At 36.2% G+C, this 19,580-nt stretch overlaps 1 protein-coding gene across 1 annotated transcript; it reads left to right on the top strand.

Annotated features, from left to right (window-relative positions):
* The first annotated feature begins 18,264 nt into the window (after window positions 1-18,264).
* LOC134970111 (olfactory receptor 6M1-like) lies at window positions 18,265-19,041 on the top strand. The gene has a single exon (XM_063946182.1). It carries the CDS (start codon window positions 18,265-18,267, stop codon window positions 19,039-19,041), a length of 777 nt encoding a protein of 258 aa, XP_063802252.1.
* The last annotated feature ends 539 nt before the right edge of the window (window positions 19,042-19,580 follow it).

The raw sequence follows: 19,580 nt of genomic DNA on the forward strand, positions 1-19,580 counted from the left end.
CAATTTGGTTTGGTTTTCAAATTGAATGAAAGGATTATTGTTGTATATTCCATGAAAAGGAAGGTTATTCATCCTATCACCTAGAAGGTCCATGCTAGGAGTATATGTATTCATGCTAACAGTGTAAGTGCAATCATACATTTTTATTACTTTGTTTATGATCTTGTATGGAAAAATAGTGACATTTTCCTAAAGTGTATATGCTGCTACAATACACTGTTTAATCAGCGCAAATAACAGAGAAATTTATTTTTCTGTTTGTACTATATTCACTATCTGTGTTCTGCTGCAGAAATGTTTACATATAGGAAGATAGACATGAACTTTTGAAACATACTTTCTACCAAACAATTGATAATAATGTTTGTGATGAGAATCTTGAATCAGTTTTTAGTAAACTAGAAACTGTTATGTTAAAAGAAAAGAAAATCTTTTGGGAGATAACAACATTGCAACAATATCAAATTTACAAATGTATACCTAAGGGATTGAAAATTATTAAACCACCATAATTTTCTTTGTCTAATGAGACTTTTAAAAAGAATTGGGAGACCTTTATAAATTACTGCTCCCATGCCTTACTTGATTTAATTTTGATAGAAGGAATTCACTTAAATCTCTAAATAGTGAAGTCAATAATTTACAAACCATTGTTCATCCTTTTTGAAAATTAGATGATTTTAGGAAGGCAGAAAGTGAATTATTGTATAAAATAAAGAAAAATTCTAAAGAACTTCGAGATAAAAAGAGCATAAATTATCAAAGGGATTTAAATCAATTAGAAAATACCAATAAGCAGGAAACATCCCCACAAAAAAACAAATCAACAAAAGATCCAAAGGAAACAAATGACTTTGCGACCTTTGAACAAAGTAAGAGAGATAAAAACTACAACTAATTTGAATGAATGGGAAAATAATAACAGTAGAAGGGTAAAACATAATGAGAGATTTCAATATAATCGAAATTTTAATAATAAAGAAGGTGGATACAGACAAAATCATTGGAATACTAATAAACGACCCTTGAAAGATAATTGGAGAACTAATCACCATCAAGAATCAGAACCACTTGAAAGGGATCTCAGGTCCATGAGAACCTTCAATAGGTATCAGCCAATCGAGCCTGTTACTCCATTATTTCCATATTCCCCTTTTCAGTGGGATCACAGAACTGTGCAAAGGAGATAATCCCCAACCAAACAGGTCAAAAGATATTAAAAAACAAAAATAGAAAGAGAAGACGAGGTAAAAGAGGAGGACAAAAGAAAAGTTATAAACAAACAATTAAAAAAATCAATGAAAAAGAGATAGAATGTCAAGGAATTTTTTTTATTTAAGTAATAGGACATTGACACCGATAGAAATAAAGGTTTTGCAAAAAGGATTAAAGTTTTCCCCACCAGTGAGGTTGATCCCTTTAACTAATATATAGACACTCAGAAATATATAAGGAAACTCACCCTCAAAAAAGTCTTTCTGAATAAAAAAAAAATATACGGTAAAAAAACTGAAGATAGAATTCCATCTTGAACGTATAAATTTAAAAATAATTCCAGTTTTAATCCTACTTGCGAAAGGGGAAAATTCATCAATTGTTTTAATGAAATAATTAATGATGAAATAGAAAAACTAATGAAATGTAAGAAAAGGGTGATGTGTAATCTAACCAAAAAAGAATATGAAGCTGTTAGATCATTGAAAGAAGACTAAGATATCATCGTCAAACCAGCTAAGTGTGGAGGGTTTGTCCTTATGAATAGATCAAATTACATAAAATAAATTTTAAAACAATTGAAAACTGGTGAAACATATAGGAAATTAAAATCGGATCCAATACAAAGGATTAGTGATGCATTGATGGATTTAACATTGAATGCACTAAAAGATGGAGTAATAAATGAAAAAGAACATGGTTTTCTTAACATGAAAGAACCTTCCATTCCAACCATATATGTTCTACCAAAAATTCCTAAGTACCCCCTTTACCCTCCCAGATGTCCAATTATATCTGGGTCTAACAGCTTAACTTCTAACTTATCAGACTTAAAAGATAATTTTGTGCAACTATTGGTCTTAAGACAAAGGCATACCTGAAATAGACAGGTGAAGTTTTAAGAAAATTAAATTATTTACCATGTACCAATTCAAGCATTCTATGTAGTGCTGATGTGAGCACACTGTATACTATTATCAGTAAAGAAAAGGGTATTCAAGCTGTGTCTTATTTCCTTAATAAAAGTGAATATGATGAACCCACAAAGAAATTTATTCTAGATGGGATCAGTTTCATTTTAGATAACAATTATTTTTATTTTGATGGAACGTATTACATCCAATAGGTTGGAACAGGCATTGGTACCAGATTCGCCCCCAGTTATGCCAATTTGTATATGGCTTACTTGGAAGATCTAAACATCTTCAAGGAAAATCTGTGTGTGAGTCTGGTATCCTGGCATTGTTACATTGATGATGTTTTGCTCCTGTGTAATGGAGATGACACCAGCCTTATTACTTTTCTTGATAGATGGAATATTAATGAGTTTAATATTCATTTCTCAATCAATATTAGTACAAAGGAAATTTCTTTTTCTTTTTTTTTAGATCTGTGTATTTATATAGAAGAAGGGTGTTTTAAAACAAAAACCTTCAGAAAAGCAATGGATTCAAATAGCTATATAGAAAGGGAAAGTTTACACCACCATAATTGGTTAGATGGAATTCCCTTTAGTCAGTGCACATGAATTAAAAGAATTTCCAGTGACCAAGCAGTGCGCAAAGAACAAATTTTAGAAACCATTAATCGATTCCTGAGTAAGGGTTATTCTGAAAAACAGAGGATGAAGAACTGTGCAACTCTGACACTCAGTTCCTATCAGCTGGTTGCTGCTAATTAACACAATGTGGGTATACTATAAAATCCCACTGTTTGGTGTATCAAATATGGCATGTGAAGTGTTAAGCGCACCCCTAGATGAAATGATAAATTCAGTAATGTGTAGCTATAAATAATGTCCACATAAGACAAAAATTGATATGTTAAAAATGTCTATTTTATTATATATAAAGAATCAAATAAATGATATATGTAAAAACCAGGTGTAATTGATTCATAGTATCTGAGGTTGAAAAAAGACAATTGTCCATCGAGTTCAACCTATTTGTGGTCTCCTAAGCATGATGATTTGACTAAAATTTCTGACTGATGCTGCTGTCAGCCGTTGCATTTTATCCCTATTTATAGTAACTATAATGCATGACTATGCACCATACCCCTGGATATCCTTATCCATTAGGAATTTATCTAACCCATTCTAAGGTGTTGACAGATTCCGCCATTACAACTCCCTCGGGCAGGGAATTCCAAACATGTATTGTCCTTACCGTGAAAAAGCCTTTACGCCATATTGTGCGGAATCTCCTCTCCTCTAGCCTGAGCGAGAGTCCACGAGTCCTCTGTGTTGATCTAACCAAAAAAAGGTCCCGCGCAAGCTCTGTGTATTGTCCCCTTATATATTTGTAGATGTTGATCATATCCCCTCTTAGTCTCCGCTTTTCCAATGTAAACATGCCTAGTCTTTCAAGCCTTTCCTTGTATTCCATCGTCTCCATGCCCTTAATTAGTTTGGTCCCCCTCCTCTGTACCTTTTCAAGCTCCAGGATATCCTTTTTGTTGTACGGTGCCCAGAATTGTACACAGTATTCAAGGTGTGGCCTCACTAGTGATTTATATAACGGGAGTATAATACTCTCGTTCCTAGCATCAATACCCCGTTTTATGCATGCTAATATCTTATTAGCCTTCTTTGCTGAAGTCCTACTTTGGGTACTACTACTTAGCTTGATATCTATGAGGACACCTAAGTCCTTTTCCAGTACAGAATCCCCTATTTTTACCCCATTTAGTAGGTAGGTGTAATTTATGTTCTTGTTACCACAGTGCATTACCTTACACTTGTCTGTGTTGAAGCGCATTCTCCATTTGGCTGCCCATGCTTCTAATTTAACTAAGTCGTTCTGAAGAGACTCGGCATCCTCCTCTGTATTTATAGCCTTACACAATTTGGTATCATCTGCAAAAATTGACACCATGCTCTCTAGACCTTCTGTTAGGTCGTTAATGAAAATATTGAACAATAGCGGTCCTAATACTGAGCCTTGCGGCACACCACTTAGCACTTCAGTCCAAGTTGAAAAAGATCCATTAACCACAACGCGCTGCTTCCTATTATCTAACCAGTTTTTGACCCAAGTGCATATTGTGCTTCCTAGCCCTGATTCTTGTAGCTTGTAGATAAGTCTCATGTGTGGTACAGTATCGAACGCTTTGGCAAAGTCTAAAAAGATTACATCCACGTCTTTACCCTGATCTAGGTTTGCGCTTACTGTTTCATAAAAGCCAAGTAAGTTGGTTTGACAGGATCTGTCCTTCATAAACCCATGTTGATTCCTTTTAATGACCTTATTGGTTTCAAGGAACTTCTGAATACTATCTCTTAGAATACCTTCCAATACTTTCCCCACTATAGATGTAAGACTAACTGGTCTATAATTACCTGGTTCAGCTTTACTTCCCTTTTTGAATATAGGCACTACTTCCGCTATACGCCAGTCTTTGGGAACCATACCTGATATAACTGAATCCTTAAAGATCAAAGAGTGAAGCTCCATTAGAACCTTTGGATGAATACCATCGGGCCCTGGTGATTTATTAATCTTTAAATGTTTTAATCGGTCACAGACTACTTCCTCGCTTAAATAAGTACCTATCTGTGTGATATTCTCATTATTGAAATTGTGCGTTAGTCCCTGAATTGGGTCCTCACGAGTGAATACTGTTGAAAAAAACTCATTTAGTGTGTCCGCTATGTCATTATCATTTTTGCTTAAGACTCCCAACTTGTCTTTTAAAGGGCCTATACTCTCCTTCTTTAATCTCTTGCTATTAATGTATTTAAATAATTTTTTGGGATTCGCTTTGCTTTCCTTTGCTACTAGTTTTTCAGTTTCTACTTTAGCCGCTCTTATTTCCTTTTTGCAAATTTTGTTACATTCCTTATAGTGCTGAAATGACTCTGCTTCCCTGTCAGATTTGTATTTTTTAAATGCTCGCCTTTTCTTGCCCATAAGTTCCTTAATCTTTTTGTTAAGCCACATCGGTTTATGATTTTTATTCCTTTTTTTGCTACTCATAGGAATACATTTGAGTGTATTTTTAGCTAGCAGGAATTTTAGTACCTCCCATTTCTCCGTAGTATTTTTTCCTAAAAACAAACCTTCCCATTCAATATCTCTGAAAAATACCCTCATATTTTCAAAATTTGCTTTGCTAAAGTTTAAAGTCCTAGTTGAGCCAGTATAGGGCTGTTTATAGAAACTGATATTGAATGTGACCATATTGTGGTCGCTGTTTCCTATGGGTTCCCCTACTATAATACCTGATACCAAATCCCCATTGTTTGTTAATACCAGGTCTAAGATTGCATTGTACCTACTACCTAGTTGGTTCCTCAATTAGTTGGACTAAGTAGTTATCATTAAGTGTGTTTAAAAACATATTACCCCTAGCAGTATCACATGAATCGTTTTTCCAGTTTATCTCTGGATAGTTAAAATCTCCCATCACTACTATGTCTCCTACTCCTGCTGCTCTTTCAATTTGCTTTAGTAACAATTCATCATCAGATGCGTTGATACCCGTTGATACCAGGATTCCACTGTTTATGCTAAAAAATGTGTGTATAAATTAAAAATTGAAATGAACTTCTCTAGTACTGGTACACATGACAAACATATATCACATAGACAAACATATATGTGAAACTGTGGGTACCCCTGTCAGAGTTTTATCCCACTGAAGGTTGAATGTCAAATATAGTAACAGTCTCTGTAGACTAGTGACACTTGTCCCTATACTTTGCACAGTATCAGTTGGAGATTAGTAGGGATATGGTCTCTGTGGGTAGCTGCTGTTTATTCTGTTTCCCTTGTTAACACTTGGCACAGTGTCAGGTAAACCTGCTGCTGGGACAGTCTCTATATCTCAGAAGAGCTGCTCCATTTTGCTCAAATCAAGGAAATGGTTAAATGGGGTAAGTCCTCTGCCTACCGTTATCATTAGAAGGAACTATTAGTCCAACTAAAAGATGAATCTACATATCATAAATTGAAGATTAACCCCACAATAAAATATATGGAAAAGTAAACATTACTGTTAAAGAAAGATTAGATCTGGGTATATTGAATAAGGAGTATGAATATCTTAACCAGAAGAACCCCATTATACCAGTGTTCTACCATTTGCCTAAACTTCATAAGGACTTACAACATCCCCAAGGTAGACCCATTATTGCTGGTATTGGTCCCTTACAGCAAATCTTTCTGGATATGTGGACACATTTCTACAACCTGCAGTTACAAAACAAAAAGATATATATAAAGGAAACCACTTATGTAATAAATATGATTAATAATATAGATTGGAAATAAGATTTCATATTTGCAACTTGTGACATCAAATCACTATATACATGTATACAGCATGAGGTAGGATATGAACATGTAAGGAGAAGGTTGGAGGAAGACACAGACCTTAAAAGTGAACAGATACAGTTTCTGGTTGAATCAATGTTATTCATATTACAACATAATTACTTCCAGTTCGGGAAAGACTTCTATGTTCAAGTGAAAGGATCCGTCATGGGCAGCAAATTAGCGCCGCCATACATCAATTTATTTTTGGCGGAATGTGAGAAGAACATATGGAGCAATGATTCACTCAAACACAATCTAAAATTATGGGCAAGATTCATAGACGATATTATTATCATATGGAAAGGAGGACAGGAGGATTTGGAAGCCTTCTTAGAACAAATCAATATAAATACAGTTAACCTGGAATTCACATCAAGTATCAGTAAGGAATCGATCAACTTCCTGGATTTGACCATCTTTATAGAAAATAAAGTAGAGACCAAAACCTATGTTAAACCAACAGACTGCAATGGTTACTTAAAAGCAAAGAGTAACCATCATAAGAAGTGGCTCATGAATATCCCGGGGGGACAGCTAAGATGAATAAAGAGGAACTGCTCAAGAGAAGGAGACTTTAAATTACAAACTAAGACCATGATAGAGAACTTCACAAAGAAAATTTATGACACGCAGCATCTGGAGAGGGAGAAGGAAATAATAAGAAACATCAACAGAGAAGACCTGCTAAAGTATAATGATAAAGAATCAAGATGAACAGAAGGATGTCCTCTTCATATCAGATTATTCTACACAGAGCAAGCTACTAGAAAAAAACATCAAACAACATTGGCATGTACTCCAGCCTGATGAGGAATTGCGGGATTTGATACCATATCCACAGATAGTTTATAGGTGGGCACCAACTATTAAAATAACACTTATTAAAAGTCACTTCTTGATGGAACCATTCGAACAGAGATCAAAAAATTATGGCTTCTCCCGCTGTGGAACTTGCACAGCGTGCAAGAAAACTAGACAAAATTCCACAAAGCTAGTAAAAGAAGTGATCTCCTTTTCAAATAGGAAGATCATCGCAGCTAGTGGAAGAATCAGCTGCCATACAACAGGAGTGATCTACATACTCTGGTGCCCATGTGGACTACAATATGTAGGCAAAACAAAAAGGAAATGATACATCCAAATACAGGAACATCTCTGCAATATAAAGAATAATCGGAAAAATCACAGCGTACCCCTACACTTTAAAGAATTCCATAATTCAGACCCCAGCTTGCTACAGTTCATGGGATTTAAACAAGTCAAGAGACAATGGAGAGGAAGGAATACAAAAAATATACTTGCGAAAGAAGAAATAAAGACGATATATGATTTAGGCATTTTAGCCCCAAGAGGTCTGATTATAGGTATGGCGATTACCCCCTTCCTCAAATAATTGTTAGAAGCTGAGTGATTATAAGGAAGGAATTCATCCTGGTGAAAATAATAATGAAAGAATAAGAAATAAAGCAAAAAATAAGAATAAATATTAGATTAAAAGGTTAAGATATGGAAACCATAGGAATTAATTATGTTTACTTCTTTTTTTTTATTAAATTCATGTCATTACAGATATAGAAAAAGTGTGGTGTAAAGATGTTAACTATACCTACCTTGATTACAGTTTTATATATAAAAAGTATGTACTACAATCTGTGATTTATATGTGTATATTAATTTAGTAACAATGGTTTGAATAAGAAACTTTTGCAGATTCTTATATCTTCCACACTATTTAGATATGAATTGAGTCATCATAATTTACTTATATATGGCCAAATTACTCTATTTTCGTTCATATTTTATTAAGGAGCAATAAAGTAGTGAAGTCATCCCAATATATTTTAGCTAGGTACAGCAGCGTTCCTATTAGGTATATACACTTAGACTAATATTATACATTTATAAAAAACACTAGAGCTGGTTTCATGTGTGTTTATATGTTGTCTTATGTGTTGTGTGTATCATAATCTGTATTCTCAACAAGGAAATAAAAAGTGTAACAGTGTAAAGGCAAAGTACAGCTAAATACATCTTGATTAAGGGCGGAAGTAAATCATCACGGTTACAGTAAATAAATACAGTGGAGTTCTGTAGATATATTATGCAGCCATCCTGACGAAGCCTATTGTCCAGGCGAAACGCGTCGATAGAGCAATCGATCCGCTCGAATGGCCGCGAGGACAGGAAACAGAGCAGCGGGAGTCTGCCGGCAGACTACGGATTATACCACTACACCACCAATGAGGGTGAGGATCGCCAAATGGACAGCTGAAGTGGACGTACAAGTAGGATAATGGTAGGCAGAGGACTTACCCCATTTAACCATTTCCTTGATTTGAGCAAAATGGAGCAGCTCTTCTGAGATATAGATACGGTCCCAGCAGCAGGTTTACCTGACACTGTGCCAAGTGTTAACAAGGGAAACAGAATAAACAGCAGTTACCCACAGAGACCATATCCCTACTAATCTCCAACTGATACTGTGCAAACTATAGGGACAAGTGTCTAGCTGAACTACAGGAGTGGATGAGCGCCAGTTGGCTGCGACTGAACCCGGATAAAACAGAGGTCCTTATGATACGACCGCAACATCAAAGGACAAGACTGCAGCATAGCCAACCAACTGGACTTACACTCGGGGATTCAGAATTACAGACCAGTGATCGTGTGCGGAATCTTGGCATTGTCCTGGATGGTTGCTTGACACTTAAACATCAGATATCAGCCACAATCAAATCCTCATTCTTTCACCTGAGGAACATAGCCAGAATCAAGCACTTAATTACCTCAGATGATATGCCAAAAGTCATACATGCATTTGTATCATCTCGTTTAGACTACTGTAATGCCCTCTACCTTGGTCTACCAGCAAAAGAATTGCAGCGCTTACAGCTGGTGCAAAACACAGCTGCCAGGCTATTAACCAACCAGCCCCATTCTAGCCACATAACACCCATACTCTACTGCCTTCACTGGCTGCTGTACGATGGCGAATCATCATCAAGATTGGCTTACTGAGTTTCAAAGCATTACATGACCAAGGCCCAAGGTACCTGAAACAGCTTCTGACCCCATACTGCCCCACTCGATTACTGCGATCTGTAGATGAAAGACTTTTAGCAGTACCTAGAATCTCCCGTAATTCATCTGGGGGTCGAGCTTTTAGTCATGCGGCTCCGACTCTATGGAACTCACTTCCCCGCACAGTGCGAGAGGCCCCAACTATAGAATCCTTCAAAAGTAGACTCAAGACTTTTCTGTTTACTCAAGCATTTCCATAATGTCCCTTTTAGTATCTTCATGCTTCTGTATTTTATGAAAATGTACTTCATTATTTTCTGTACTATATTATGCTATGTATCTGTTAAGCGCCTTGAGTCCTACTGGAGAAAGAGCGCTATATAAATAAAATTATTATTATTATTATTATAGTCTGCAGAGACTGTTACTATGTTTGACATTCAACCTTCAGTGGGATAAAATGCCCACAGGTGTACCCACAGTTTCACATATATGTTTGTCTATGTGATATATGTTTGTCACGTGTACCAGTACTAGAGAGGTTCATTTCCATTTTTAATTTTATACACATATTTTTTTGCATAAACGGTGGAATCAATTACACCTGGTTTTTACATATATCATTTACTTGATTCTTATATATAACAAAATAGACATTTTTAACATATCAATTTTTGTTTTATGTGGACATTATTTATAGATACACAATACTGAATTTATAATTTCAGCTAGGGGTGCACTTAACACTTCACATGCCATATTATTCTGAAAAACATCTGAATAAAGCACGAACTAGAATAGAAAGGATAAAAAGAGAAGACTTACTAGTACAAAAAACTAAAAGCACAATGAAAGATTAGGATAGAAGTAAGTGGGCATTTGTAAGTCAGTATAATCCTCTCCATAAAGAAATTGAAAATATTTTTAAGAAAAATTGGTATTTATTAAAGAAAACACAGTACTAGGAAAAGAAATACCAAAGGGTCCAACTTTTATATAGCAAAAGGCTCCATCTTTGAAGGACAAACTTGTAAGAAGCACATTGGAGGATGGAACCAGAGTAAGTACTAGAACTAAAGTGTTCTACCGATGCGGTCAGTGCTTGATGTGTAGAACAGTAAAGAGTCCTTCTAGTAAAATAGTGAGTTTTACAACTAATGGAGAGACTTTTAAAATTAACAATTTTATCACCTGTCGGTCAAAGAATATAATCTATGCAATTGAATGCATATGTGGTTTTGTCTATGTCGGCAAGACAAGTAGAAATCTTAAGACTTACCTTGCTGAACATATCTGTAATATACATAAAGGGATAGATACCCATTCACTCTCAGCTCATTTTAAAAACAAACACAACAAGAAGGAATGCTGAATAAAAAGTTTTTGGGGGATAGAACAAACAAACCTACATGAAAGATTAGAGATATGGAAAGTAGACTGGCCAAAACAGAAATGAAATGGATTTTTAAAGTAGGGTATCTCCAACCAAAGGGGTTTAACACAGATTTTGAGATGAAATGGTTTTAAAATTAACTATTTTTAGTTGAAATATGTCTGTCTGTTATTTGAATTCATTCACTTTATCTGCTGCTATTCTGTTTATGAAATTTCTACTATTTATTGTAATTAATTTATTGCTTTTAAAGTACCACTTTACTTCTTTTTAATACCCCCTTTTTTCTTTTTTTTTTGTATATGACGTCCCTATGGATTTTTCAATCATTTGGAGACACAGGGAAATCATTTAGGATGATTGTGAAATTGCCTATCCTACTGTGATCACAGAGATCTACAGTACCATGGGAAAAACCCTGAATTCTCTGATTGAGTGCTCCAAGAAATGGTGGAACGCATACCATGATTTTAAGCGCATACTTCCAGTTATGCGTAGAGCAGACTTTTGGGTGGAATGCATATGTTCTCCAAATGAAACACTGACGTCACTTCTTGCCCGCTAGTACAGGCCGCAGAAACAGGAAGTGACAAATTGCCAATGGAATGCATAATGTCACTTCCTGTCTGTGGCTGTGAGCAGCGGAAGCAGAAAGTAATCTGTAATAATTGCTGATAAGTCTAATTAGGAGTATAAGGGGTATAAATATGTTCACCGGGACACTAGACACTAACCCTTCTGAAGAAGAACCCAGGCGGGTTCGAAATGATTTAAGCAGTGTGACTATTTTTTTGCCCACTGGAAACAGAGTAACTATTACAAGGACTTTCTTTGTGGGAACATTTGAGTATCTGGAACTCTGTGGGACCTTTGAAAGTTGACTGTCCGATGAGTATATGTGTGCCTCCATGTACCAGTGAATTGCTATATGTTTTTTTTATTTATGAACATTTGTGATGTTTGTGCATTTAGTTATGATTAAATAGCTACCCTATTACTTGGGTGTCTGCACTATTGCATCCTTTTATTTTTCAGTATCCTTATTTATCTGTAAAACACTGAGGGATCTACTGGATTCAAATGTACCTCTGTGTACCAACAATTTGTTACATGCATCATAATATCAACATCTGTGAGTGCAAAATCTAGACCATTAAACAGTCTCCTGTACTTTTGGGTGTCTGCACTATTGCGTTCCTTCTTATTTTTCAGTTTATTTGTCCTATTATTGGATTTGATTCAAAGGACTCAATTTGGTTTTCAAATTGAATGAAAATGATTATTGTATATTCTGTGAAAAGGAAGGTTATTCATCTATCAACTAGGAGGTCCATGCTATGAGTATACAGTATGTATTCATGCTAACAGTGTAAGTGCAATCATACATTTTTTTTACTTTGTTTATGATTTTGTATGGAAAAATAGTGAAATTTTCCTAACATGTATATGCTGCTACAATACACTGTTTAATCAGCGCAGATAACATAGAAATGTATTTTTCTGTACAATAATTAATAATCAAAGCCAATTACAGGAGATTACTGCTACTACATTACAGATCCATGGCCATGCATCTATCTATCTATCTATCTATCTATTGAATAGGTGCCAGGGGGCCTGCAACCTCAAACCTAGCGATGCTGATTTGTTTTCAAAATATCAGGGACCTGTTTCACAGATTCTAGTTGCAATGAATTAAAGTGTATTGCAATGTTTTTCTGTTATCTGCTGTTTGCTCCCTCCAACAGTCAATATAATATCACTGGGACAAGTGTTGGTTATCCTCAAGGACCCCAAAAAATTAGGTGAAGGAGCCAACCACACTGTTAATCCACTGAAGTGAAGTGGAAGCTTTTTCATTAATTCAGACTCCAGCCTGCTTGGCGTAAGTAGTGCTCCCTGCAAGGATGATTCCACAGAAAAGAGTATCCCAATCCATGTTGTTTGCTGTGGTGATAAAACAAAACATAGGAGGGCATATATAGAACTGGTGTTTGAGGGATAGATGAATATTCCTGCAGGACAATGATATAAAGCATACAGAAAATACAACAATTCAGTGGCTTAAATACAAAAATATATACATTTCCTGAAGCAGCCCAGTCATAGCCCAGACCTCAATCTCATAACAAAATCATGGAATGATTTATACATTTCTGTTTACTATTGGTTACTATCCAAGCTGATGGAAGTCAAGTGTGTTTTCATTTACTTATCTGTTTTTTTTTTTTTTTGGGGGGGGGGGGTTTAGTTTGAGGTTTCTGAGTATACTGTAGGTACAGTACTTTATATTCCCACTAAAGTCTAAACTAAAAAGAATTCCACTACAGTATGTTGAGTTAGAAAGTGTCTGACTGTGCAGCATGTAATTATTTCTAGTGGCCTATTCATTATCCCAGTACCCATGTAATTACAATCGTTTATGTATGTGTTAAATTACAGGCCCAGTCATAATTTAGGGGTCCAATGTGCCCCGCAACCATATTCATTAATCTTAAAAACAAAAGCATTCTACCATTCCACCACTTAGCTATATCTGCAAAATAAAAAAAATAAAAAAAAATATTCAATATAAAGTAAATATAACTCTGCCATTAAAAGGCATCTCTTTCTATATAAAAACTCTCTAACCTGCTTCTGAAAATAAATGTTATAGACCTTCTTAAAGAAGGGCTAACTTAAACTTGATTATACTAAAAACAGATATTACCATTGGGGTGGTAAAGCTCAAAAAAGTACTGGCTTACATGGCTAAATGACAATAGAGAAAGCAGTTCATTATGAAGTTATTTTTCACTCATACAAACGTTTCCTTCACTGCCCATGCTGAAATAGCAAATCTCTTTGGGCCTTTTATTACTCATTTTCATACGCAGACTCAATGATAGACCCAAATCTGACCAATTCTTTCTTTGGAGAGGTGAGATTGTCAAAACTGTTGACCTAGATGACAATGGGGTCTATTGATGAAGCAGTGAAAAGTGTGGAGAAGTTAGCCAGTGGAGAAGTTGCCTATGACAACCAATCAGCTGCTCTGTATGATTTTATGGCATGCAAATTATAAATGTTACTTCAATGATGATGGGCAACTTCTCCACTGGCTCACTTCTCCACACTTTTTGCTGCTTCATGAATAGACCCATGAGGTACAAATGTATTAAGGGGTCTATTCATGAAGCAGTGAAAAGTGTGGAGAAGTGAGCCAGGGGAGAAGTTGCCCATGGCAACCAATCAACATTGAAGTAATATTTATAATTTGTATATTATAAGATTATATAAAGCTGCTGATTTGTTGCCCTGGGCAACTTCTCCACTGGCTCACTTCTCCACTCTTTTCACTGCTTCATGAATAGACCCCTCAGTCTTAAAAAGTGATAAAGTGGAGACTGCTAATGAGTGATAAAGTATGAGCCAACCAGCTTCCTAACAGCCATGTTACAGGATGTGTTTGAAAAATGACAGGAGCTGGTTGGTTGGTGCTTTATCACACTTTTGTATCAATTAATGAAGCAATGAAATCAGTGGAGAAAAAGACCTGTGGAAATGTTGCCCATGGCAACCAATCAGCATCTCCCTTACATTTTATAGAATGTACTTGATAAAGATTTCCTTCAAAGCTGATTGGTTGCCATGGGCAACTTCTTCACTGGTCCTTTTCTCCACTTTTTTCACTGCTTCATGAATAGACCCCTTTATCACTTTTTAAGGCTTAATACAGAGATGGGGAACCTTCAGCCCTCCCTTTCATTGTTGATTGTTATTATTATTATTATTATTATTATTATTAGAGATGTGCGCCGACCTCCGTGTTTTGATTTTGGTATTGGATATGTATCTCCCTCGTGTTTTGGATCTGTATTTGCTTTTGTTAAAACTGTCCTTGTGTGTTTTGCTTTTGGTTTTGGATCTGTATTTTTGCCAAAAAAAATCTTAAAAACAGCTAAAATCACTGAATTTGGGCCTTTTTTTCTACAGTATTATTAAGCTCAATAACACTAATTTCTAGTTATTTCCAGTCAATTTTGACTGCCTCACAGCTCACAATATTTTCATCCATTTCAGACCAAAGGCTGCCGTAAGCTGGCTGGTTACTAACCGACACATCAGCAGCATAAACATGCGGCAGTTTATAGCACATCTATTGTATGAAGCATAGCCACACAGCAGTGCTGACATGAAAAGTGGTGCAAGATGGAATTTTCCTCCCCTCCCACCCTTATGTTGAATTTTAAAAAGGACATGCAAAATTTAACCAAGCACTTCAGTGACAGGGACTGACACTTTTGTGACTGCAGTGCTTGCTTTGTTTGGGCCCCGACAAAACTATTTTTTTGAAGGACTTCCTCTGATCACTAATGAGGAGGTTGATTATGAGGGTGTTAATTACATTATAATCTTATACATTAAATTTCATGAACTGGCCACAAATGACGTGAAATGGAGGAGTTGCCGAGATAGCTAACGCCCCTACCTCTACTAACTTTGGCCTCACAAATAGAGCAGATACCTTCACAAACATTGTCAGGATTTGGGTAAAAATAATTCCACACCCAAGTGGTGGCTTTTTTAGTCTTATGCCCAGGCTTCACAATGACTTTCTTTCTATCATGGACAAGAACTGCAGCCACTGGTGGCTGACTTACACAAACAACATCATCAACATCCACCACAGTGTCAGATAGTAGTACACGCAATTTCTATTATGTCCTCATCATCACCATCTTTACTTGCACTTTTCCCCACATGTGCAGATGGTGCAGAACTGGTCTAAGGAGGTGAAAGAAAATTCTCTGTGAGGACAGTGTGAGAAATGGCAGACTCACACATAGCTGACATGGACAACCCTAAACAATACTCAAGCATATGTGATGATTCTGAATGCACAGTTTGTTCTACTGCCTAAGTGGTTTTTATTTTTTTTACATCTCTTCTAGACTTTGGGTGAAAAGTTCTTGCATCATCATTAAATACAGAAGAAGATGCCTCACTGACAGCTACAGAACCACCACTTAAAGGTCAACACCTCAGTTTTTCCTTGCCACTTTCATGTTTTTTTGCATCTAACTTTCCTTTTGATGTTTTTTTCTTTACAACTGTAAAAATTAAATTGCTTCATTGATTTTACATGCCCTGACTAAAGCCCTCTATGCCCTTGGACATCGATCTAAGTAGATGAAGTTGATGGACTGGTGGAAGCACCTGGAGCAGTACTATTTGCTTCCTGTTCATCTCTCAATTTATCGTCCTCCATATCTATCAACAAACATGAACCAAGTGGGGTACAGCACACACCACAATTTGTACAAAAAATGTACCACTTGCAGTGTCACACAATACATGTATGAGTCAGAAATAGTAATCTAACACTGTGGTTTAATTTCACCAAAGTGTTGCACAATACATGAATGAGTACAAAATAAAATATATTAATGTGGTTCCACCTTCACCCACAGTGTCACAAAATATGTGTATGAGTCAAAAATAGTAATCTAACACTGCATTGTAATTTCACCAATAGTGTTGCAAATCCAATATGTGTATGATTAATTATACGCTGCAGTCTGACAGGCAGTGTCACAGAAAAGTTATAGTATAGTACTGTACACTGGGGTTTAGTACCAAAAAAAAAAGTTTTGTCTTCAAATGATAAATTATTTAGCTATAACTGGTGCAGAGCACCCCTAGATTGGCAGAGGACCCCTTTATGTACAACAAAGCATGGACCACCTACAGTGTCACTCACAATACCTGCATGATAATTTATAGTACACTGTACACCAATTATTATACAGCAGCCCTCTTAAGGATGGAGGGAGTACCCCTGAACACAGCAGACCCTTGCTGAAACACAGGTACCCCTTTAGCAGTCCTTGATGGACAAAAATAGAGCACCCCTGGACATGTCTGTTCACTACAACCTCCGCAGGTGAAGTAAAATGGTGTGATCACCAGGGGCCTTACCTAGAATCCAAAATCCGCGGGAATCAGACACCAGGAGGATGATGTTTTGACTAGATTTGGGATCTGAGTCAGGCGGGAAAAGCTGAGCTGGCTTTGATCCTGCCTCGAATCGCAATGTTTGGATGGGTCCAGTTCTCATAGAACCAAACCCGCTCATCTCTAATTATTATTATTATTATTATTTATATTTTGTTGATAGATTTGTTTACATTTTTCTGAATTATTATAATTATGAAAATAGCAAATTATTGAAACCACTAACTACAGGAAGGTAAAATAGGGTAGCATAGTGTCAACAAAAGGAGCAGGGGACCATACCGGTAACAAACCAGGTAATGCCTATGCAAATCATTGCTTCATGATAACCCTCTGCGAAGTCTTTGGGATAACTAAAGATTGTCATATTTACAGTCTTTTCTGTATCTGGCCATATCAAAATCATTTCATAGATATTCTTTGTTTCCATACTGCACACCAAGGTACTGTATTAATAGAGAATTATCAGTCATAAAATTGACAAGGCGCTTTGAAGGGATATAAGTCAATGATGGAGAAGAGAAGAAATGGCACCTCCTCAGAATGCTGAACCATTTAAACAGATTACCAGCATTATAGAAATTGTGTAAAGCCAAATGAAAGGATTAATTTATATTAGTGATGTGCTGGTATGGATTTACTCAGGTTTTAACGCAAGTATTAATGCAAGTTCAGATTTATCTGGATTTATCTTATTCACTAACCAACACATGTGACATCCGAGAGCCAATAAGATGCAGTTTTGAGATCCGGGAAAATCTGAGAAAATCCAGATTATTCCGAACCCACACATCTCTAATTTATACATTTATCATTTCATATTCTCATCAGACAAAATGATAAATAAGCCTGTTTTGTCACCTACAGTATATGAGTTTAATTGTTTATGGTTTTATTTCATGATAGCTCTAAATAAATGCTAATGTCTATAAATAATGTTAGTGGTTTGTATATTTTTATTTTACTAAATCGACGTTATTCATTGTTTCTCCCATCTCAGGTGCTTTGGGCATATTATGTATGGACTGAATTCTTTCCTATCAAATTGTTTGATTGTAGCCTGTATTATATATTCTTTCATTTTACTATCAATATACTGTATATCAGTTTGTAACAGTAATCCTCAATATATCACCCCAAGTACCAAATATCTCTGCAGAAATGTCTCATATCAACCAAACTATATTTACATTTGTTAGATTCACACATGGTCTTTGGGCACATTCAAGTTTGCTATTCATTGTACTTTATAGTCTATGTTTAACTGGAAACTTATTTATTATAACAGCCACCTGGCTGGACAAACGTCTCCATATCCCCATGTATTTCTTCCTCAGCAGCCTGGCTTTCTTGGATATTTGTCTTATATCATGCACTGTCCCCAAACTGCTCGCTATACTGGTTTACAACCACAGGACAATCTCTTTATCTGGATGCATTGTGCAGCTTTACTTCTATCTGTCATTTGGAACTATAGAAATGTATCATTTGGCTGTCATGTCAGTGGATCGGTATGTGGCAATCTGTCTTCCACTGAGGTACCATTCAATCTTCACCAACAGGGTCTGTCTATGGTTGGTACTAATAGTTTGGATATTTGGATTTATTACTTGCATCTATCCCATAATGTTAACTTTTGATTTGTCTTTCTGTGGTCCATATGAAATCAATCATTTCTTCTGTGATAGTTCAGCCTTAGTGAAGATCAGTTGCTCTGATGTAAGGCAGATTGATATGGTTTGTGCCATTTTTGCCTCAGCTATCATTTTGGGCTCTTTCTTTCTCACCTTAATTTCTTATTACAACATTCTCATCACCGTACTAATGATACCATCCACCAGTGGCAAAATCAAAGCTTTCTCCACTTGCACATCTCACTTCACTGTGGTCACAATAACTTATGGCAGTTCTATCTATATTTATGTACGATCAGTAGAAAGTTCCTCCCTTGACTATAATAAAACTGTTGCACTTCTGAACAGCATAATGACTCCAGTACTTAATCCATTTATATACAGCCTGCGAAATAAACAAGTCCAACAAGTCTTCCGTGATGTGAGGTTAAAGATTGTTCCCCACAGAAGATTGTTTTTGTAAATTAATAAAGGATATAACCATCTTAAATGCTGTACTGTCCTCTTCTAGGACCCCACCATTACAATGTCCAGCTCCTCCTGAATAGCTTATGTCAAAGTCGAAAAATATTGCAGAACACACGTCACGTACAAACTGCACACACATGCCCACTGCGCGTGCACTTGTTCTGCTCTGCGTGCACATATCCGCAATTTGCGTATGGTCGCTCCCGCGGTCCTGCGCATCGGCGCGTGGTATGGGTATTTACGGCAGAGTTTGTGTACTCATGGAGAGCCATCAAAACACATTACATATTTAATCCAAATAGTGCACAATGTACACATAGTCTCCTTGCACCACATCAGAAAGTTATAGCTGTTTAAATGGTTGCAGAACAAAGGGATTCACCTTTACAGGATAAGAGGGGACAGACTAAGGTTATAAGGTGGTGTTTGGTATCCAGCTGTAGGATATTTTAAGGGTAACATTCTGGTGTTGGTCTGCGGAAGATCGCATGTTCCTGCGGATAGTTATGTGCAGAAGAAGAATATAGATATAAA

Source organism: Pseudophryne corroboree, chromosome 1 (assembly GCF_028390025.1).
Source record: "Pseudophryne corroboree isolate aPseCor3 chromosome 1, aPseCor3.hap2, whole genome shotgun sequence".
Classification (NCBI taxonomy): domain Eukaryota; kingdom Metazoa; phylum Chordata; class Amphibia; order Anura; family Myobatrachidae; genus Pseudophryne; species Pseudophryne corroboree.